Raw genomic sequence first — 24,717 nt, 5'->3', positions numbered from 1 at the left:
GGCGTACAGACAAGATAATGCTGGGGACCTAGAGGAATGCAAGGTGCCCTAAACGAAGGCTTGTCCAAATGTCAAGAGCAAACTCAGATCGTGGAGCAGACCCTCCTTGGTGAAATCAGTACCTTGATTGAGAAACTCGAAGTAATGACTTTTAAGTTACAAGGCCTAAAGCGTATTTAGGCGAGAGGAATGTCGGGCGTGCGCCTGTAGGAGTCCCCAATCCGATAAGGATAGACGTTCCAAGGCCTAAAACGTATTTAGGCGAGAGGAATGCGAAAGAGATCGGCAACTTCTTATGGAGTCTGGACCAGTATTTCAAAACACTCGGCCTAGTAGAAGAGGCGAGGAAGATAGATACCGTCACGACATACCTGGAAGACACCGCAATGTTGTGATGGAGGCGAAAGAGTAGCGACATTGAAAGAGGTACATGTTTTATAAATACCTGGGATGAATTCAAGGAGGAACTCAAGAGACAGTTCTATCCTGAAAACGCCATTCGAGAAGCAAAGGCCAAGTTGTGGCGGCTCTCACAAAGAGGGAGTATCAAGGAGTATGTCAAGGACTTCATCGCTACTCTCCTTGAGATCCTAACTACTCAGGCGATGAAGCCTTGTTCGCCTTCATTGATGGTCTACAAATGTGGCAAAGTTGGAGTTGGAACGACGTAGTGTCCAAGATTTAAGCTTCGCTATTGCCGTGGCTGAATCTCTTGTCGAAATGAGAAGGCAAGAGAAACCAAAGTTGACCTATGAGAGGAATGACAATGGGAAAAATGGTAGGGACCATATCTATAACAATGAAGACCCAGTTAAGTTTACCAAATCCAATGGTAAAGGAGATCGGGACGAGAATCGTGGAGAGAAACCCCGAATAAAGTGTTTCTTTTGTGAAGGGCCGCACAAAGCAAGAAAGTGCCCTATGAAGAACAAACTATCATCATTGATGGAGGAGCAAGAACGCCTTCACGATGAAGCTTGCTTGGGGTCGTTAAACCTAATCAGTTTCGTTACTGCAAATTTTGATGAACCAAAGTCCGCAAAGAAAGGACAACTATTTGTGGAAACTAAAGTAAGAAACCACATATTTAACGCTTTGTTGGATACGGGAGCCAACAACAATTTTCTAGAGGTAAAGGAGGCAAGAAGATTGGGGATCAGGTACACTAAGGAGCAAGGGTGGCTTAAAGTAGTCAACTCGGCACCAAGTGCAACTTATGGAGTTGCTCGTAATGTAAAGATCAACTTGGGGAGTGGACTGACCTTTTAGATTTCTCCATTATTGACATGGATGACTACAAAATGGTTCTCGGCATAAAGTTTCTAGACAAGGTAAATGTCATCCTACTCCCTTCTTCCAATATGATGTGCATTCTAGACCAAGGCAATACTCGCACAATACCTTTAACAAGAGAGGGCAAGAGAGAAACTAGGCACCTATCTGTCATGCAACTCTCAAGAGGTGCGGAGAAGACCTACACATCATCTTTTGTCACCGTGAAAGAAGATAAGAAAACTGCGTCAAAGAGAAGATACCTCCAGAAATTACAATTGTCCTAGAGAAAGGTCATGATGTAATGCCCGTTGGATTATCAGAGAAACCCCACCATAAGAGAGAGATGGATCATAGAGAAGCGTTAGTCAAATGTACTAAACCATCGATGGTGGTTCTTTATCACATGAAACCTCCTAAATTTGAGGAATTGAAGAGGCAACCGGATGAGTTTCCATTCAAGAAAGAGAAGTGCGAAATAGCCAAGACTGCCAAAAGAATGAAGAAATGGGAGGACAAGAAGAGAAGACACTTGGAGTTCGAAAGAAACCGAGTGATAATAAAACTTCTCCTCCATCAAGGGAGACAAATTTTCAAAGTTCACCAGGGGCTTGTGAGACAATACAAAGACCCTTTCTTAGAGAAGAAACGGGTTGGAAAGCTAGCATGTCGCTCAAAACTTCTATCATATGTGGAGACATCATCCAGGCCTACAAGAAGGACGCGACGAGGACGTCGCCAAATTGAGTTGGGGAGAATGTCACGGCCCAATCTTACTGGCCCAGGAAGAGGAGGAGGCTTAAAAAGAATGTCACGACCCAATCTTCCTAGCCCAAGAAGAGGAGGAGGTTTAATCTCGTTTAAGCCCAACACAAGAAATGTTCTAGCTGGATGGAAGGTGTCAGATTAGTGCATCATTGATTGACAGTTAAAAGACATGTCCTTAATTAGCGCATCACTAATTGATAGTTAAAAGGATTGTCCTTGATTAGTGCATCACTAATTGACAATTAAAAGTAATCCCTAAATTAGTGCATCACTAATTGATAGTTAAAATGAATGTCCTAAATTAGTGTGTCATTAATTAATAGCTAGAATTAGTCCTATAAATACCTCTGATGTATTACATTGTAAATCACCAAGTATTCAAGTAATATAATACTATTCTTTGTAAGAGTTTACTCTCCCTCTAGAATTCTTGTGTCAATTCTATTAAACGTCGAGTGTTGCGTCGAGTAAGGCTGACTAGTTACTCGTTCTTGCGAAGATCGTAACTAATGCCGCACGGATCGTCAGTGAAAAGACTGAGCCTGTGATACTATGCATGGAAATAATTGAAGTCGGAAAATAAAGTAAAGGTTTATGAAATTTTGGGTTTGGGATAGATTAGCAAATGTCTGTGAGGCTCGCGCGACTTAATCGTCGACCGAGAAAACTAGCCAACGATCGAGAATGTTGGCATAATTTTGACAGTAAGTAGCAGCTAACACCTAGCGCCGTACCTTGTTTTCTTAGATAGGTGACAAAAAAGGAGTCCGACCCAAAAAAACAAATGTCTAACCAAAAAAAAAAGGGAAAAAAAAGGAAAAAGAAAGTGCTACGAGGGATTGAACCCAGGATATGCACTGCTGCTCGTGCGGCACTATGCAACACATTTGGTTTATTTATCTAAGCTTTTCCATTTACCAAAATGTAAAATAAATATTCAACCTCCCTGAATTAAAACTTGGGATTCCTTGTCACTGTCCAACCTACGAACTCTAGACCAACTGTGCTAGGACCGCACATACGTCCAGACCCGAAACCCATTTGTGCTTTGCTCAGGCCCATATACGTGCTCCCAGAACCTATGACCATGCATAGATTCGCCCGCTGGACCGACCCGTGAGCTTGCCTAAGGACTTGTGTTACTTCTTCATATTTATCATTTTCTTTATTTAAATGCCTTGATTAATGTTAAAAATATATATATATATATATATATATATTTCTATAAGAAATAATAAAAATTAAATATGTTATGTTGGATTTTATTTTATTTTTAAACTAACATTTTTTTTACATGATTGAAATCACCATTACATACTTCCAATTCACTGTTACCCTGCCTATTTTATGATGTAATGAATAAATAAAGTGCAAATATAATATTATTTTAAATGGTCAAAAAGTTTAAAATAAAGACGATAACGTGATGAATAAATGATATATAGAAGCAATACTCATTCTCACGTTTAACCAAATACCAAACCCAAAACAATTTTTTTAAATGCGTTTTACACACAAAACGAGCTATTGCGCCCACCATTTTGATTTCTCGTCTATTCGAAACCCAAAAGCATCCAGGTGAGTTATGGTGCGTCGATTATTGAGTCGATTCGTGATACTCCCAAATGACGAGATTTGGGTGTTACATACAGTTATTTTCTTACCGATTATTTGATCCTCTATTGAAAAAAAAAACTAAAATTATAAATTGATTTATATTTTAAAATTTGATAAAAGTAAATTTATTTCAACCTTATAAAATATTGTCTTTTTTTTAGACATATAAATATAGTTTATTACATTTGGTTAAAATCCAGGAACCAATTCTCAAACTAATTTTGTTTGATTTTCAATTTCTCAAACTAACCTAATTTATTCATTTATTCCTAAACTAACCTACTTTACTATTCAAGCTCATTTTTCTTATTTTTTTTTATTTTTTTTAATTTATTTATATTTAAACTTATTATATATATATATATATTTTAATTAATATTTTTTATTAAAATATTTAATTTTCTTATAAATTAGATTATTTATATTTTGATGTATATATTTACATTATTATTTATATTTTAAATTATTAATTTTATAAATATTATAATTATAAATTTAATGTATACATTTACATTTCAATTATTATTTATTATATTATAATAAATATTCAACCTACAATTCACATAAATAATTAATAAATTCTCATATCCATAACCATATATAATAATTTAATAATTTATAAAAATAATTACAATCGATCTTCCCTAAATTATTGACAGTTTTACTCAAAATAATCTTTGATTACGTTTCGTATAATCTTCTTGGTCACACTTCTCACAAATTATAACATGATTATTCATGTATAACCTTCTTGGTTACACCTCCCACAAATTATAATCTTTTATGAGTTATCCATCTCAATTTGAATACACTCACTTTGACTTCGTTAGTTTTTTTTTTCTTTTTTTTCAAAATTTCACTAGAAATAAAATTATCATATTTCTCCCAATTGAGAACGTCTAATATTGATTTTCTTGAAATATCTGAAATCGTTAACACTATATTTTATGTTAGGTTTGTTCGTTGATAAATATTTTTTACTTATGTTTTTATTATTGTTTTTCAGATGTTTAATCTTGTTATTTTTTAATTTATTTGGTGACATTTTGAACAATCGTGTTTTTTTTATAACGTTTTTGTCATTATATTTAAACCATTCTCGTTTATATAATATTTTTTAAAATAAAAATATAAAGTTATATATAATAATAATTAAAATTAAATATATATTAAAATATAAATAATCAAATTTATAAAAAAATAAGAATTTAAAATATTAATTTAAATATAAATAATAAAATTTATAAAAATAATAATTTAAATATTTTAATAAAAATAATAATTTAAATATATATATATAATAATAAGTTTAAATATAAAAAAAATTTAAAAAAATTGAATTTGAATAGTAAATTAAGTTAGTTTGGGAATGAATGAACAAATTAGGTTAGTTTGAGAAGTTGAAACGTGAAACAAAGTTAGTTTGGGAATTGATTCAAAATGCTGCTACTCTAATTCCCTAATCCATTCTAAACTATCCTGGTTTATCTTAGAGGAGGTTGCATTAAATCCTTAAACTTTTCGACTGTCAATGAATTAAGTAATGAGAACCCATAACATCAATAACATCCATAACATACACATAATAATGGATTATAACATTTATTTTTTATCAATTCCCAATGCTACACTATATACATCATCGATCCTCCATGAGTCACACAAGCATATTAATTAAACATAATAACGTTCGTTCTTGGTCTCTTCGTCTCCTCCCAACTCCCAAGTTGATTAAACACCACCCATCATTATTAATGGCTTTGGCAATTCCAAAAGGCAGACCTGTTGGGTAGAATTTCTCTATTAATATCTCTCATTTCTTTGTCTTTCTGGAACAACAACTAATAATAAAAATGAATCTTTCTAATTTGCCCGATGAGCTCGTTCTCCAGTGTTTTGCTCGTCTTCCCAACAAGTCCAGATACACCGCATCTTTTGTGTGCACTAAATGGCTCGAACTCCTTCAAAGCCGTGAATTTTACTTGCTCAGAAAACAGCTGGGACATATCAATCGCTTGACTTGCTTCGTCGAGCCAAATCCTCCTAATCCTCCGACATGTTTTTCTCGTATTGATAATTATATATTAATTTTTTATTAATTTTAATATAATTAATAATAGAAATTACCTATAAGATAAATATTAAAATAATAATTAAAAATAATTTATATAAATACAAGGGCAAAATAGTCTTTTACACGTTTTACTATTTTCTTATACCACTAACCAAACACAAAATAATAAAATCTATATAATTTATAATCTCAACCAAACACTAAAACATATATAATTTATATACCTCATAATACATCCTTACAATTTATATAGAGGGTATTTAATATTTTAGTATTTTGGTTAATGAAATAAGTGATATAATTGTTGAAAAATAATTGATCCAAAAATTAATTTTAGATGAATTTTTTAAAACAAAAAAACAATCAGGCCTAAGTTTCCTTTCTCTTCGTTTTTTTTTTAAACTCACCACCAAAAAGAACCAAAAACCGAAAAAGGCCTTAATTAATTTTAAAATATAAATAATGAGTAATTTTAGTGGTTAAATTTTACAGGATTGTATGTATAGAAATAATTTCAGTTTAAGATATTTTTAACTGAAAAATTCATTTTCAAACTCATTTGGGTATAAATGTCCCATTAAATAATAATTCTTCTTCAACCGAAAAACTCATTCTTAAACCCAAAATAATATTTTTATAATATTCTTTCTTACATCAACTTTTATAACTTTTTAATATCACCTATATATTTTACAAACTTATAAATTACATTACAATATTATAATATCATCCAAATATTTTAAACTTAAATATAAATTAATTATAAAATTTTATTAAAAATATTATATATATATTAAAGTAATTTTATTTTTTAATATTATTATAATATTTTTTAAATATTATTATAAATTTATGTTATATAAAAAATATTATATAAATTAATTAAATTAATAATTATTTAAATAAGTTTAATATAAAATATAGGATAAAAATAAAAATATAAACAAATAAAACATATAAATGAATAAAACATATAAATAAATTAAAATATAAATAACTTATATAAATTAATTATATAAATAAGTTTAATATATAAAATTGATAAAATAAAAATTTAAGGGTTAAAATGTAAAAAAAAGAGTATGCGTTTGCTATAGTATTAACCCAAATATGAGTGCTTTGGAGAGAGAATTTAGGATATCCCAAATTGGGTTTGCATTTGATGTACAATGGTTACATCTGTAAATTTTTTATCTTATATTTTTTTTTATTTTATAAATTGAACTTTTTATAATTTTATTTACGGATTAACCCGCTATCAAATAACTATTGTTCCATCTATATATATTTAAATTAACCACAAATTTAAAATTTTAAAATTAAACATCATTATATAATAAGAATTATAAATTTGAAAATTTATTTAATTAAAATGTAGATTATTAAAATATTATTTATATTTTAAAATTTTAGTTTTGTATAAAATAAATATAAATATTTTGATATTTTAATTAAGAAATTAAATATTTTAAAATAATCAAATAATTCAAAATAAAACATTTAATCAGACTATTACAGTTTCATTCAAATTTGGAAATTCTATAATATAAAAAGGAAAAATATATTATTACATTTACATTTTTTTTCCTACATTACCCTTTATTTTATTTATAATAATTACATTTCCATTCTTTTTTATTTCTAATAAGTACAATTTCTTTTTTATTTGCTAATAAATACATTTCCTTTTCCTTCTTTTTTTTTTCTAATAATTATATTTTCCTCTTAGGTCCAGATTGACTTTATTATTTTGTTTCAACTTTTTAACAATATAATCATATGACTCAAACAGTATTATCTAAACAAGTCCATATATTTATTAAAATAGGATTATTGTAATATGGTTGGATAGTTGTAATCTTGGTGAGATTACAAAAAATGAAAAGATGAATAATTTCTTACTGCTACACAAAAACCATTTTCAGCAGAATCTAAACGGCAGTACCCATTGCTCTAATTCTGCTTGAATTGATTTCAGGTATGAACAAGAGGAGGGTCGTCCTAACAATCACAAATGACAAAGCTAAGGAGATTTCAACAAACAACAACGAAATTCAAGGAGATCGGAGCTGGAATTCAACCATGGACTGGACTGAACTTCCAGGTGATACAGTTATTCAACTTTTTTCTCTTCTGAATGATCACGATAGAGTGAATTTATCATCTGTCTGTCAAAGTTGGTGGTCTCTAGCTGCTTCTCCATGCTTATGGCGGTCCCTTGATCTTCGAGCGCGCAAATTTGATATCTCTACAGCCACATCTCTTGCTTCTCGATGTTCTTCCCTTCAGAAACTTTATTTTGAAGGAGAAGAATCTGCTGAGGCCATAATCAGTCTCAAAGTAAGGACTTTGATTCAGCTAAGTGGAAACTTTTATGGGAGAGTTAATGACGTAACTTTATCTAAAATTGTAGATATGAATAAGTTACTTGAAATCATTGAATTCGGTTCTAGCTATTGTACTGGAATCAGTAGTGAAGGAATCAAATCAATTGCTATGTGCTGTCTTAATCTCAAGAAGCTTTGGCTTTCAGGCCTGAAAGAGGTTAACTCGATAGCGATTAATGCTCTAAGTAGCAATTGTCACAGTTTGGTAGAAATTGCGTTTACGGATTGTGAAAAAGTGGACGAGATAGCCCTGACAAATCTCGTATCAGTTCAATTTCTCTCAATTGCTGGAACAAAACGGTTGAATTCATATCATGTTATAGAGCATTGGATTAAGTTTGAAAATTTGCTAGCATTAGATGTCTCGAGAACAGACATTAGTGCAAATGCTATTGATAGATTACTTTCCTATTCTCCAACTTTAAAGGTATTATGTGCTTTCCATTGTGGGGAAATGGAGCAAGATATTAATTTTAGCCCTAGAAATAAAATGGGTGTAGAGTTGATATCCATTCTAACTTCCATATCCACATTGTTGGATTCTCAAGATATCATTATGATCATGCCATGGATTGAACAAGTTTTATCGCGTTGCCTTCTTCATTTTGCAAATATCAATCAACTTCTTCCGACGAGACATTTTTGGCTTTATGGAGGTATAGCTTTAATGACTAAGTTTTTAAAAAGTTTGGAAGAGGAGGTACAAAGAAGGGCAATTAGAATAATTCCAAAATTTGCGACGCTTACTTATAGAGGGGTGGACGATGATGATATTATTGATCAACGAGTGGAGGCAATAGTAGATTGGGTAACAATCTTTTTAAATCTAGTCAAATCATCCGGCGAAGGAGTTAAATTAGAGGTGGCTAAGGTATGTAAGAATATATAATGCGAGGATTTAGATATTTGCATTCTTCTACCTATTCTTCTACCTGTTGTAATTATATTTGTTTATATTTGTTTTTCAGGCAATAAATATGTTGTTTTCGAGTGAAGAATTTGCGAGTGTGACAGCCAAAAGAGGGATGGAAGTTCTAATGAAATTGCTTGAGTCTAGGAATAAATTTATCCTTGAGGAGGCTAGTAATGCATTAAGGTGTTTGCGTGAAAGGGTGCCAAAGAATCAATATAAGGTTGTTATTTTTATCATATTCTCTATTTTTGACTATCCAACTAATAAAAAGTTATTTATAACTTTTTCTTTTGTAGAGTATTATTTTCGAGTGTGGTGACTTAGAAGTATTGAAGAACCTTTTACAGAGATGGACTTCTATAAGTGAAAATGTGTTGGTAAATTCTACGTCTTATTTATTTGTTTCACTTTATTTAATTTTTATATTTGATCACTCACAAAAATCTCCAGTTAAATTATGACATTCTTGAAGAGAATTAACTTGAATAAAATATTATTTTTATTCATCTTCACTATTTTCTTATGAACAAACTTTTTTACAGAAAAATATTATTGGTACACTAGCAATTATGACATCAGATGAAAGAATAAACGTGGAAATGAGCAAAAATGGTTGCTTAGATGCACTTGTGGCTATTACTCAGAATTGTGTGTTTGTTGGAGTATTGGAGCAGGTAAGATAATTTATGTCTTTTTAAACTTGCTTTCTGATAAATATTAGTAGGTAATATAAAATCTATTTTCAAAAGAAAGAATCTCAATAAAACTATTTCAACCCAAATTCACATTTAATTTATGAAATGATTACATTCAAAATATATCTTCACATGTGAGTCTATTTATTAATTTTTATATCTTTTATATATATATATAACTGTTTTTTTTTGTGTAGGTTGTTCAGGTCTTTGCTAACTTGATAGGAAATACACATACAAATGACAACAATATAATAGTTGGATACAAATTACGTGCCCTTCAAACACTTGTACAGCTCATTCGTTCACCAGATAAACATACATGGTATTTATTATAACAACTTATTTTGAACGTTACTTAGTTTAAATGTTTGTAATTATTGTATATGTATTAATGTGAAAAACTCAATTAATAAGCGTGAATTCATATATTTTTTTAAATTTGGATAATCTCATTTAAATAATTTACACTAACAATAGATTATTGTGAATTTATTATTGGTGCAGTCAAGAAGCTGTTGAGGCACTTAGTAACTTGTCTTTTGATGAAAGGAATCGGGAAGCAATTGTAGCTGTTGATGGCATTGAAACTTTGGTAAGTAAATCTTTATGATAAAACTTCCATTGCTTCTTGTTTAAATTATATCTATTTTTTTCTTATTATGTGAACTACACTTAAATAATAAATTAAAGTGTTTAATAAAAAAAGTATCATGAAATAGATTCATACAAGTACATAGATTCTTTTGTCAACTATTTCAAAGTTACAATTTTCATTTCAACCATAAAGTTACAAAGTTGAAATGAGTTCTACCACTAGATGAGGCCAATCACAAATAAGGGATACAATTAAGTTTTCTCATTGAATTGACTATACAAACTAGAATAACACGGAAAGCAACACAATATATCGAAAAAGCTTTAAGCACAATTCTTTTTAAGAATCCTAAATTATTCTCAATTGAAATGGAACAACTCCGACCATGATGGATGGACTAAAGATACCCAATGGGAATGAATCTGAAATGGATCAGATATGATGGAATCCATTTGGTTTCAATATTTGTGGCACCCACGAGAGGAATGTGATGCCACAAATAATTTTATTTTATTTTTGCTATTTTATCTTTGAATTTTAATGTGGGTCCCTAAATATATTTAAACTTAATTTATCTCAAACTCAATCCATCACTCTCACAAACGATAAGACAAACTTGAAAAAAATTGAAAGAGTGAAAAAACAAGAGTGAACTCCCCCAATTAATGCATGGATAGTAGAATAATCCAATTAATGCATGGATAGTAGAATAATCCGATTAACTTTTTAGGAGAGTTTCTCTGTAAGGTTTTATTCGAGGGTTTTTTTACAAAACTAAATCACTCTCAATTGACACCATAATGTTTGGCCTAAATCTACCCAAAGGGAATGAAGCCGAAATGATTTAGATATGCCACTTCGATCTCAACATACCCAAAGATTTTAATACCATAAACAATTCTTTTTTTTTTTCTTTTCGTCAATTTCTCATTGCATTTTAATGTGTGTTTTCCAAACATAGCCGACTTTACTTTATATCAAACTCAATCCTGGTCTCATCATTTCCACAAACGACAAGACAAACTCAAGAAAAATTAAAAGAATGAAAACACAAGGAAAAATTAAAAGAATGAAAACACAAGAGTGAAACTCTCCCCAATGGACCATAGAATAATCCAATTAGCTTTTTGTGAGTGTTTATCTCTTAGGTTTTACGCATAATTCTTTTTGACAAATCGAAATCACTCTCATTCGGAAGACTATAGCGTATGGCCTAAATCTACCCAAAGGGAATGAAGCCGAATCATTTCGATATGATGGAATTCTCTTCGATCTCAACATACCCAAAGATTGTAGTGCCGTAAATAATTATTTTTCTCTTTTTGTCAATTTCTCCTTGCCTTTCAATGTATGTTTTTCCAAACATAGTCAAGTTACTTTATATCAACTCAATCCTTGTCTCATCACTTCCACAAACGACAAGACAAACTCAAGAAAAATTAAAAGAATGAAAAAACAAGACTGAAACTATCCCCAATGGACCATAGAATAATCCAATTAGCTTTTTGTGAGTGTTTATCTCTAAGGTTTTACGCATAATTCTTTTTGACAAATTAAAATCACTCTCAATCGGAAGACTATAGTGTATTGCCTAAATCTACCCAAAGGGAATGAAGCCGAAATGATTAGGATATGATGGAATCCCTTTAATCTCAACATACCCAAAGATTGTAGTGCTGTAAATAATTCTTTTTTTCTTTTTGTCAATTTCTTCTTGCCTTTAAATGTATGTTTTTCTCAAATATAGCCGAGTTTACTTTATATCAAACTCAATCCTGGTCTCATCACTTCCACAAACGTACCAGACAAACTCAGGAAAAATTAAAAGAATGAAAAAACAAGAGTGAAATTCTCCCTAATGGACCATAGAATAATCCGATTAGATTTTTGGGAGAGTTTATTTATAAAGTTTTACAATTGTTTTTGACAAATCTAAAAATCACTCTTAATTGGGATGGAACAACTCAGACTAGAGTGTATGACCTAAACCTACCCAAAGAGAATAAAACTGAAATTGATCACATGTGATGGAATCCCTCTCTGACTTAGATAAGGATTGTGGTGCCAAAAATAATTCTTTTATATTTTTCCTTGTATTTCAAGGCGGGGTTTCCATGTATATCTCTTCTCACTTTATCTCAAACTTAATCATGATCTCATCAGTTCTACAAACTAGTAAAGTATCATAAAAGTTCAACCAATCGAGAAATCCAATCTCAGAACAAATGAAAAACTTGAATGCCTAATTTAATGAATTTTTCTTCCAAACTCTGGTCTCCACCACAAATTATGCCTCGATAATTTCCTTCAAAATCTTCACTATTAGAGGAAATAATAGTAAGCTTCGGATATAGTCTAAGAATACCAAATCACTTATGTTTTCCACTTGTTCTGTGTTTTGTTTCCACAATCTAGGCATTATTTTACCGTTTCATATTTTTTAATTGCGATATAGGTTCATCTTCGTTTTTCATCTTTGTCTCGACTTATTTTTTTTCTTTTCTTACTTCATTTTTAACTCCTAATATATTTTTCTTCTAAGTAGAAATGAAAAATTCAAACATTTTTTTTATGTATTGTCAAATATCTCTTGTGATCTAAAATCAATAATTAACTAAAGAAATAAATTAAAATTAATAATGTCAATTTTATTGTCCTTACTTGTTTTTATTATAATAGTTTCAGTTTATACTTAAAAAATGTCAATTTTACAGGTTTGTTTAGCAAAGGAAACTACCAATTATTCATGGATAAAATGGAAGAGAGCTAGTGAGGAAAGAATTCGGACTAGATCACAAAACCTAATAGGTAAAGTAAAAAATTAAGTTGATTTATTTAGATTTCAACATTTATTTTGGGTTGAATTTACTATTTTTAATTTCATTTAACAATTTAATTATTTTTATAGGACATTTTAGACGTTTTAGAAGTCTAATGTCTCATGCCCTCTCTATTAAAGATGTAAGTACATATTATGTTAACTATTTAGAAATAAATAAATAATAGAGGGCGGGAAAATATTGACAGAAATATGTAAGGAAATGATGTGTCATCCTTCCATTAGATTGAAAATGTAATAGAATAGAGAATTTTAAAATTTTCAATCTAATGAAGGAATGGCATATCATTTTCTAATATATTTTTGTCAATACTTTTTAAATAACTATATGAAATAGTTAATGTGAGTTACATTTAAAGAAATCTTTGACTGATTTTGCTCAGGATATACATGTCACTATAATGGCAACCCTTTGGAATCTTGTATTCAAACCAGAAATCGCTCTTCGTGTAGTTGAAAAAAAGGGAATTCAAGTTCTTGTACGCATTTGTTTGGTTTCCGGGTCTGAACTAGCAAGATTCTTGGCTATTTTAGTAATGGCTTACATTTTTCATGTCCTCCCGGAAGGATGCATATACACTATAAGGTACTAGTTTAATATTTGTTTCTATTTATTATATGGTTGGAAGTTGGAACATTTATAATAATATGTTCTTATGAATAGAAATTCATCTAATGAACCAACAAAGACTTTAAGGATTGGAATGAAGCATATTGAAGATTTTATTAACAGTTTCTTGGATGATGAAACACTTAAATGTGATGATTTATCTTTAACATCCATCGATTTGTATCGAGCTGTTGAGTTTGCTCGTATACGGGATGTGCATCAATTGAAATGCAGGTATCTAATGGAAGCATTATTTCCATAAATATATTATAATTTCAAGTTTTAACTTTATCTAAAAAAAATTTGAAATATTTTGTTTGTTCAGTGGAACCGAAATTGCACGTTTTGTTGACATGTTAGGAAGTTCATATTCATCAATTAAGTCATGCGCTGCGTTCACTTTAATGCAGGTATTCTTGATAATTACATCTTTTGATTTTTTTTTAACTTTTTAAGTATCTTTTTTTTGTATTGTAGTTTACTACACCAGGTTACCAGAATAGAGTGCATCATATTCGTCTTATAAATGACAAGAAAACGGTTAGGATTTTGCGGTCGACATTCTTATGTTGGAGTGCACCTTTTGCGGCCAAGATTTTTTCTAAAATAGTAATTCGCAATTTGAATTATGATAAACAATCATCCTCCTCCCAACTAACTTGTTAATTGTTGAAATGGTTTATGGTTGAATAGTGAAACAATAATTACTTGTGTTTGAATATTCAGATGTCTACAACTTTTGACATATGGTTTCTGCTCTAGTTTAAGAATTTACATAATTTTGGAAATGGTCAAACTAGTTTGTCTTTTTTTAAGTTATATGTAACTATATTAGGTAAATAACTATTTATTAAATTCTCATTATAACATCCTAAATTATCTAAACAAGTTAAAAATATATATATAAACAAATATCCATTCATATATTTATTTTTCTTAAAATTATACACATTCTTTTTAGTTAGATTATGTCCTTTTTTATATCAGCTAATAAACTAAACCCTTAAGCAAGGCCTTTGTCTCCCTTCCCCTCTCTTTTAAGTATAAATTGCTTTTGAATAAATGAGATCAAACCAATCTTTTTCTTCCAACACTACAACAAAATTGACTTACGGCGACGCTTAAAAAGACTTCTGCCAACCCTTAAAAGCGTCGCCAAAAATGTTACCGACGCTTATTCTTGCGTTGCTAGAAGCAGGGTGGGCGTAAGTTATAGCAACGCTAAATTAAGCGTCGGTAAACATAATTTAAGCGTTGCTAAAAGTATGTTTAATTTTTAACAATTCTTTTATATTATAATATTTATTTTTTTTACAATTTTACCTGAACATTTTTATTTTTAAATTAAATAATTATTAAGAAAAATTATTTCATACAAAATTTTTAATTATAACAAAATTAACATAAATTCTCCCAACAAAATTATCTTATAAAATTATTTAATAAAATCATATCATAGTCACAAAAATCTCAAACAAACAAAGTAGTTTTGAACAACAAAAATGAAATAAAAATTTGGAATGGATGATTTTTATCTACTTGATCTTCTCTTCGGCCTCCACTGCAATTATGTAAATGGATATTATTTTTAAGATAAGAAATAAAAAAAAGGTATATCGATGTGAATTAATTATAGATATGTAACTAGAACAAAAAGTGGAAACTATGATTCCGAAATGAAAAAACCCAGAAACTTTTAGAGTTTCGAAAAGCTAGGTTTAATCTTTGTATTTGTTTTAAATAAGCCTTGTAATGTAAAGATCCATTGCAGTCTTACCTTTGAACTCTGACAAATCTGAACAACGTCCTATGGAGCCTGGAAGATCTTTTAGTTGATTATTTGAGCATTTAAACCTACAAACCACAAAATTAAAATTCATGCAAACAAGAAATGATATGCACCTGTCTATATAGATGCATAACTAATATTTTTTCTCGTGACACGTACATACTGAACTCACTGTCCATATTTTATTCGAAGCTAATATCCTAACAGCATTGACACAAAGATGGATAAATCATTAAATTTTTAAGAAAATGAATCATATGATTGTTCATTGTACAATGAAAATATAATCTTATCCAGGTAAAGCAATTGGAGTATCATGTGTCCAACCTCAAATAATCAGGAAAAAAATATGCACACATGGAGTTGCCAACTACACCTCTTAACAAATGAAGAAAAAGTCAAGGTAAAGAGCCTACTTGACCAAAGCAGTTGCCGATCCAATTTCTTCAGGTATGCTGGATATCATGTTAAATGAAACATCTAATGATTTTAGCATGTGAAGCCTGTAAAACAATCATACAGATCATCAATTGGACGATGCCATTTCCAAAGCACAAAATGATTAAGCAAAAAGAGGGACAATTAAAATACAAGACCTCAAAAAAGAACAAATACAAATTAAATAAATCTAAAGAAACCAGTTACTAGAAAGAAATGAACAATACATACTCGCCTATGGCAGCCGGCGGGAGGGATTGTGTCTAACATTAAGTACAGACAATAAAGGCAAGTTTCTGAGATCTTCCCTCAACGATTCAATGTTATTATGCGCTAAAATAAGCTTCTGTAGCTCCACGGTCTACAAACATTAACTTTCTTTAGTAACATCTTATGTCAATTTATCTTAGCTGATTCAGAATGTTAAAAATGAAGGAATGCGAATATTACCTCCCACCATTTCTCACTGCCTCCAATAGCATCCATGCTTTTGTATACTTCATTTGGCACTTCACTGATACAAAATAAGAACAACTAAGACATAAAAAACATATTTAACAAATTTCTCATCTAGGAACATATCTTTAACAACGAATGATTTCTCTTAGGCATACTAAGTGTTGTAAGGATATAGTAAGAAGGTAAGCATAAGTTGTAAGTACTTAAAGCAGAAGATTATTTCCTTCTGCAGATGGAAGAATACACATCTCTTTCCAAAAAATCTCAAAAAAACAGACAAATGCATCTGACTTTAAAAACATAAACAGTTTAGATCACCAGTGATCACGCATAGAAGAATACAAGCTACAGTCTAGACATTAACAGTATATGAACAAACAAACAAACTACAGTCTAGACAATAGAACCAACAAATACACCTAAGATAGTCCATCCGATTAGTCGCTTAATTAGGATTACAAGTGAAGAAAATGAGATAAAGCTTGAGGAATCATGAACTGTAAAGAGAGATGAATCACCTTAGTGAACGGTTGGAGAGGTTGAGGGAACCGGAAGCTCTTGCATCTTTCAAGAAACGATCCATAGACGGAAACCGGAAGGTCTTGCTCTTATTTAAAAACAAGTCAACCACACATAGCCAGAAAAGTTGCCAATGTTTTTCTTTCCTGTCATAAAAAAATAGAAAGGACTATTATAATGCTCATAAATGAATACACTATACCAAAGTCAACCTTCAACCCTGTTAACAACAACCACATTCATTATTCTAACTCCCCGTTAATTTACTCTATTAACCTCGCTCCATTAATCATACTTGTGACCCTATTTGATTAGCCATCAAAATAATACTAATAGATGTCAGAAATGGGCATTTCTGCCATTTCAGCATAAATAAAACCTGACCCATTGATGAACAAACCAATTGATGCCATTTAATAATGAATGATAAATAATGAATAATAAAAAAAAGGGATTTCCAGACCTGATTTCTCCCATTAAACACAGCTCCTCTTCTTATACCATTTTCCAGTCACCATTGCTCACTACTTAACCAACCAACCAGATCCATTCAAGAATCAGGAAACAGACAACAACTTCTTCTTCTCCTTCTCTCTTATTATTATTATTATTCAAAAATTAATAAGAAGAAGAAGAAAAATTACAGATTTTTATGATTGCTTTCACTTTCAGCCTCCTCTCTTCTCTTTAGTAGTATTATCTTCTATTTCAAGAGCTGCACAACACTAAAGCTTAATTATCAATATATTAGAAAAAATGGGAATCCACCTGATTATAAATAAAAATAAGCTAACCTCATCAGGTAATAAATGAAGAAACAGCAACCCCATGACAGGCATATATCTATATGAGAATGTTATATTACACATCTGACCAATGATCTGAACAGCTTAGAATAGAATAGAATCTAACCTTTTTACATAATCTCTTTACCCACATGATCCAAAAAAATGAACAGAAAGAACTCTTTGGATGATGGGTTGCAGTTTAGAACTCCAAATCTGTTTTTTTGCTCTTCTTCACAGTAACTCTGCTGACACCAGGAATGAACTTCATTCCAAGCTTAAGCATTGCCTTCCTGCTCTTTTTCTCGCTTCTGCTTTGCTTTAATCTGCTAGTTGCATCAACTTGACCTGCCATCTTCTCAAAATGTTGTCACATTTAGTCAAACATAATCTTCTTCATTACATGTACTTGAAAAACAAATTAGTTAATTGAGTATTCTTTAAATTTTGTAAGGAAATCATTTCTTTTGAATGTCTGACATCTCTCAAACACAGTTCACAGAATATGATAGCATGAAAGCTAATTAACATCAATATTGATTTCATATAGAACCCTAGAGAGCTCAGTCTTAAACAAATGTGTATTTGAACAATAGAGACTGGAATTTGAATCAATCTGTACAATTTATCTTCAACGTCATCTTCATCTTTGTCATCATCATCCTCATCATCGTCATCCTTGTCATCATCATCTTCAATAATAAGTTTCCCAGACTGCATATTACAGAACCATAAGTTCAACACAATGATTATTTTAGCTTGAAATGTGTGATCGAGTTAAGAAATCAAACAACTAGAGTTATGCTAAGAGGAACTGCAAACATTTGAACAAAAAAAGGTTAAAAACATTAAACTCTGTTTCAATCAAGCAATAATAGATTAAGAAATCAAAAAGATGATGATATTGATACGTACCTGAATTTAAAGGAATTCAACAGTAACATTATCAGAAATCAGAATTAACAATTTCATTAACAGATTCAATACTAACCCCAAATCTAATTGCTAAAGATTCAATACTATCACTCTCTCCCATCACGTAACCCATCGGGTAGTTCCGCAACTCACTCGAACATCCACAAAACAGATTTAACGAAACAATTGATCCAGCTCTAGCCGCCCTAGTATAATTAGGAAGAAAAGCTAAACCCTTGTATGCATCGATCTTAATATCGTGAAGAGATCCTCTGTTTTCCCTAATTGTAAACGTCATATTCGTCAAATAATTATTTAATAACGGAGAACAGGAACAATTCTTACGGATGAAGACGCAATCTCGACCGTTTCATTCGACTGTGATATCGTGTGGAAGCACGTCAAACATGGATTGGAGCAGTTGAAGTGTCTCGTTTGCGTTTGGCTTGAAGGCGAGGAAGAATGAGGCAATGAGCATACTCGAGATGAATCGGAACACAGATAACACAAATCTAGAATTGTAGAATTTAATTGAGATGAATATTTTACATACATAGAAATAGAGATGAGATGAATGGAGAGACTACTCACGAATTGGCTGCTGCAGAGAAGACGAACTGGCTGCTGGCTGCTGTGAAGAAAGAACTGATTAGGTTAAAAAATAACAAAAATGAATTTGGGATTGAATTTGGGCTTTTCTACGTATAGAATAATTCTTAATTTTAAAAAATATATAAGTTAATTTTTTTTAAATATATATAATGTTTAATTATTTTTTTTTTTAGTTTATATTATTTTTTTACTTTTTATTTAATTAAATTTAAATAATTATTAAATAAAAAATCGATTTTAATAAAAAAAAATTAATAATACTATAAAAATTAAAAAACTATGTTATATAAAAAATAATAATAAAATTTTATGGTTAATAAAATTTTAAGTCAATTTTAATTTAAAAAAAAATAAAATAATGAAATAAAATATTTTTAAAGTTTAAAAGTAAAACATAAAAATATAAAAAATTAGAATAGTTAAATTGTAAGGTTATTATGAAAGTTTATAAATATATATTAAAAAATAAAGGTGGTTGTATAGGTATAAAGGTTGGGAAAAGTTTTTTTATCTTTTAGTTTTTACCCACGCTTAATATGCGTTGGCATATAAGCGTCGCCAAAAGTCTTTTTTGTTGTAATGCAAATAGACAAACAGTTTAGAGAGTTTGTTTGATCCTGAATGTTTTAGGATTTTTATGGGTTTCCCTTAAAAAAAGGTATTATGTGATAAGAAAAATGAATTATTTAAGATAAATTATTAAAATTTTAATTAATAAATTAAATAACATAATTGTTTAAATGATACAAAATTAAGTAAAAAATAAGTACAGTACTATGGACGAATAAATTAAACCAACTCTAAAGCTAGTTCGAATGGTTATCATTATTATAATATTTAATCAAGTATATAATATATATTTTTTAATTATAATATAATATATCTAATTAAATATATTTTTTTCAAACCACCCTCAACGTATATTCATCCATTCATCTTCTAACAACTTGCTAACTCAATTTCTCAAACTAACATTCTCATTTTTCCAAACTATCCAATATCTCTTTTTAAACAATTAAAAATAGCTTAAATATCATACATTAAAATAAAATACAACTTAACTTAAATATTATATATTATAATAAAAATAAAATTATTAAATAAGAAAAGTCCAATAAAATATATATTTAATTTTAATAGATTTAGCTAAGTTTAACCTAGCTTGTAATATATTTATTTAATATATTTTATTTAAATGTTTCCTTAATATATTTATTTTACTATTTATATAATATGTTATTTTGATAAAATATGTATTTTATTTTAATAAATCGAGTAATAATTTGACATTTTTTTTTTGTGATGTATCTTGTTTTAATTTTATTTAATGTTTATATATATATATATATATAATATTTTATTTAAATGATTATATAATATTGACAATAACGGAGTCTTTTCTAGAAAACCAGTGAACTCATTGATCTTTTTGAGAATATCTAAATTCGTTGAACATAAATAATTATGTTAGGAGCGTATTTTATTTATATTTTCATTATTGCTCTCAAATGGTTGCTTTTATGGTATTTTAAATGTGTTTGGAAATAAAATAACCCCATATTTTTGTATTATTTTTGTCATTATGTTTAAATTATTTATATCAGTATAAACATTAAAAAAAAATTGAGACAGAAAGTTCATGACAGAAGGTTATATCTAAATTGAATTGTATTATTACTTTGATTCAATTAAGCAAAAATATATGTTATAGTTTATTAATGAGTTAAAATCCAGCTACTCTAATTCCAGATCCATTCCTAACTACCCATACTTATGTTTGTCATTAACAACCTACCTAGCTATATAGGAGAGGTTGCCTGAAATCATTTAAGAAATGAGAACCCATTACATAAACAACATTATATAATGATGGATTGATTATAACATTTTTATCAATTCCCATCATTGCTCAACTAAGTATTAAATAAAAGCGGCCAGTATTAATATCACAACAATAACGTTACTTCTGAATCTCTTCGTCTTCTCCCACCATTATTAATGTTCTTCATCTCTGAAACACGAACAATTATAGAAAATGAAACATTCTCGTTTGTCCGAAGATCTGATTCTTGAGTGTCTGGTTCGACTTCCCCGAAAGTCCAGATACACGGCATCTCTTGTATGCCGTAAATGGCTTGAGCTTATTGAAAGCCGTGAATTTTACTTGCTCAGGAAACAGCTTGGACATATCAATCACCTGGCTTGCTTGCTCCAATCCCATCCTCCTCCTCCTCCGAAAAAACGCAAGATGAACTCATTCTTGAACCCACCTCCACCTCCACCTCCAAGTAGTCATGTTATCAATGTTTTTGACCCTGTTAGTGGTTTGTGTAAAATACTCCCACCTCTTCCTAATCCCGCATTTCTCATTGATGATGATTGCAAGATTGTTAGTTCTCAAGGGAAACTCATCTTGATTAAAGGCATCAGCAGAGGTGAAATAATTGGGGACAAATTCATTGTTATGACTCTCTGCAAAAGCCTTACGAGTTCGAAACGCGACATTGAGATATATAATTTTGAATCACGAGAATGGAAAAGGTGTCCAAACAAAGTTTTGATTTCGCAATGGAAGCAATATGAACATTTCTCTCCGAACGAAACAGATGAGAGGACGTCGCAATTTAAATTTTATAATCTACCGCTTGGTGATCGATGGTTACGGATTTATTATAGGACAGGGAGAAAGGAAATCGAGTTTATGTGTTTACAAGAGTATGATAAGAATGTTAAAATTGAGGTGCCTCTTCAGATTTATGGTGATGTTTATTCAATGTGTCCTATAATAGAGGCCCACTAGTTTTATTTTCATCAGGAATTATTGGGTAAGATAATGTCTTTGTTGATTTTGTTGTCACGCAGGACAACAGTCCTAGATTCATGTTAAGGACATTGTCTCTTCTGGTTTTGTCATTGTTTCATTTTTAGCTAAATTTCCATGAATGGTTTTATAAAAAAATGATTATGTTGTTTGAAGTTGTTTTAAGGAATATGGTTATTTGTGTATCTTAAAAGGTTTAAGATATTATCATTCAAATTAATATAAATTTAAAATGGGAAGTGTGATAGTTTTGTTTAGTAACATGCATGGCTACCAAGGTATTAAAGATTGTAATCTTTATACAAATGGATGTAATCCAGAATTTTAGTTCAACCTTGGTGGAAAGGCAAGGCCATGCCGTCAAATAGGTTTTGTTACTATAGGTTTGGGTGTATGATCGGAGGGAAAACGAGTCGAGCAAATAAATATTAATACAGTTTGTGAAGTATATGTATCAAGTTCATGATTGTCACATATATAATATTTATAGTAATAAAAAATCATTAAAATATTAATAGAGAGGATAATAAGATTTTGGTACTGCCCTCAATTGATTTCGATGCTTATTTATAGTTCAGTATCATTCTGATTTTTCAGTTTTAGTATTTTATCTGGTTTTCTAAAACGCAATGTTGTCGGTCATTGATCTTCCATGGTTGTCTTAAATCTGAAAGCTCTTTTGATTAAAATGTGCAGGTATTGCTTTAGGTTGGAAACAATTGTTGATTAAAATGTCAAACTTTAATTAGTTACTCTTCTAAAGATTGAAAGATTGTGAAAAATATCAATCTTACATCAAATTACCGAGAGGAAAAACAACCAGAAAATGAATAATTATAAATCAAACATTGAGTAAAAAAAATAATGATTTTTATTGTAAAAAAAACTAATAAGGTATTAATATATTAATAAAATAAAATAATAATTACAAATATAGAATATTTTAATATTTTGAACAATTAATTAAAGTATGATAATGGGTCCCCATATAGTCGAGTGGTGAGTAATCGATGGTCGGAGTCGGGAAAAGATTACCCTGATCGTGGTCGGGATTGGAGTAGGACTGCAAATGAGCCGAGCCGAGCTCAAGATTGTTTGAGCTCGAGCTCGACTCGATTAAGTATTTATTAGATCGACTCTAACTCAAGTCGAACGAGTTTATAAATTTAAGCTTGAGCTCGACTCGACCATTTCCCTCAAGCTCGGCTCGAAAACTTTAACAAAAATTAAATTTTCAAATCAAAATTTATTTTCAAAATGAAAATACTAAACTGCTATAACTATTAACCTTCAAAAACATATGATATCTTAAAATGAAAATATGAAAGCATCACAATTATTCAAAATTTCAAAACATAATATATAAAAGAGTTTTTTGTTTCTTTATTGCTGAATTTCCTTAAAACAAAAAGAAATTATAGTTATCTAAAAACAAAAATTAATAGCGATCCAAGATAATACTAGATCCAAGATAATACTACGATTGTGAATAAATGAGAGATAATAAAAAAATGAAGCAATCTCTTGAAAACTAGTGAGAAAAATAGTATAAGTGAGAGATAATATAAAGATATGAAGAAACTTATGAATGAAAGAGATAATATAATGAAATAAAGTACTTTTGTGTGAAATGGTGAAAAAAAAAAGTATTAGGGTTTTACTTTTTAACTTTTGGGTAATAAGATATAATATTGTGAATGTGAGCTTAATATACGGACTTTGAAAACAGAGTAAAAAAGTATATTTGTTTAAAGCTCTTAATATTAAAATAAATAAATAAATAAATTATATATTATCATGCTCAAAAAAGTTCGAAAACAGTCGATAAAATATTATATGAGCTTGACTCGAATATTAAACGAGTCGACTCGAGCTCGACTCCAACTCGGTCAAAGTCGATCTTTGATCGAGCGGCTCACAAGCGGCTTAACTCATTTATAGCCCTAAATTTGAGTGTACAAAAATTAAACAAACTCGATATCCGACTATATTAATATATATATATATATATATATATATTTTATTTTATTTTGTTAATGAGATAACTTTCAAATTCATAATTATTACAATAATTATATATTATTTATTATACTCTTATTCACGCTTCGTTTTCATCATAATACTTAAGGTCTCGTATCCATTAATTTTCACATTTTTTTAATAACATGTTATTTTCTCTTAACTTTTTATCTTCAACATTATTCTCTCAAGCTTTTCTAACATTTATTTTCTTTATTTATTTTTTTTCAATTCTAGGAACAACAAATTTGTTATATATTGATAATTAATGTTTTTATTTTTTTGTTTGATATTATTAATTTTAAAGTTTTTTTTTTATGATTTAACAAAACTTATATTTCTTTTTTTAACATCTACAATCTTTACATATATCTAATCGAATAATTTGGTACCCATTGGAGATCGAGTATCCGACGGATCGGGAATGAATATACAAATAAGTACATATCGTTATTCTTAATTGTGATTGATTAAAAGAGAATAAAATAATGTTTTTGAGTTATTTTAAAAAAAACTCAGAATGAACCAAGATAAGTCTTGCCTTTGATCCAAATAATAATGATTAGTATGAAAAGTTTATGTGAATT

At 29.7% G+C, this 24,717-nt stretch overlaps 2 protein-coding genes across 6 annotated transcripts; one reads left to right on the top strand and one right to left on the bottom strand.

Moving 5' to 3' along the window:
• Nucleotides 1–450: 450 nt before the first annotated feature.
• Nucleotides 451–14,535, top strand: LOC124912265 (protein ARABIDILLO 1-like). The gene is made up of 14 exons (XM_047452853.1): nucleotides 451–543; nucleotides 652–1,207; nucleotides 1,270–1,461; nucleotides 7,710–8,989; nucleotides 9,087–9,251; nucleotides 9,328–9,408; nucleotides 9,574–9,705; nucleotides 9,924–10,051; nucleotides 10,234–10,321; nucleotides 13,547–13,749; nucleotides 13,828–14,007; nucleotides 14,099–14,183; nucleotides 14,251–14,313; nucleotides 14,500–14,535. Exons 1-14 carry the CDS (start codon nucleotides 451–453, stop codon nucleotides 14,533–14,535), a joined length of 3,282 nt encoding a protein of 1,093 aa, XP_047308809.1.
• Nucleotides 14,536–15,189: 654 nt separating this feature from the next.
• On the bottom strand, nucleotides 15,190–19,297 carry LOC124917321. Of its 5 annotated transcripts, XR_007097119.1 has the most exons (12): nucleotides 19,270–19,297; nucleotides 19,024–19,190; nucleotides 17,891–18,477; nucleotides 17,773–17,821; nucleotides 17,623–17,693; nucleotides 17,442–17,502; nucleotides 16,978–17,124; nucleotides 16,451–16,514; nucleotides 16,232–16,361; nucleotides 15,979–16,065; nucleotides 15,551–15,627; nucleotides 15,190–15,334 (listed from the first exon to the last, which is right to left on the bottom strand). XR_007097119.1 is itself a non-coding variant. In XM_047457780.1 (4 exons), the coding sequence occupies exons 2-4, from the start codon at nucleotides 19,050–19,052 to the stop codon at nucleotides 18,163–18,165; spliced, it is 549 nt and encodes a 182-aa protein (XP_047313736.1). In that variant the 5' UTR covers nucleotides 19,053–19,190; nucleotides 19,270–19,297; the 3' UTR covers nucleotides 18,008–18,162. The 5 variants fall into 5 exon arrangements, 2 of the variants coding, with proteins under 2 accessions (XP_047313736.1, XP_047313742.1); XR_007097121.1 differs by having other exon boundaries at nucleotides 16,978–17,505; nucleotides 18,755–19,190; XR_007097120.1 differs by having other exon boundaries at nucleotides 16,978–17,502; nucleotides 18,755–19,190.
• Between the last annotated feature and the right edge of the window lie 5,420 nt (nucleotides 19,298–24,717).

The sequence above is a fragment of the Impatiens glandulifera genome, chromosome 1 (assembly GCF_907164915.1).
Source record: "Impatiens glandulifera chromosome 1, dImpGla2.1, whole genome shotgun sequence".
NCBI classification, from domain to species: domain Eukaryota; kingdom Viridiplantae; phylum Streptophyta; class Magnoliopsida; order Ericales; family Balsaminaceae; genus Impatiens; species Impatiens glandulifera.
This window is presented reverse-complemented; position numbering and strand designations above follow the sequence as displayed.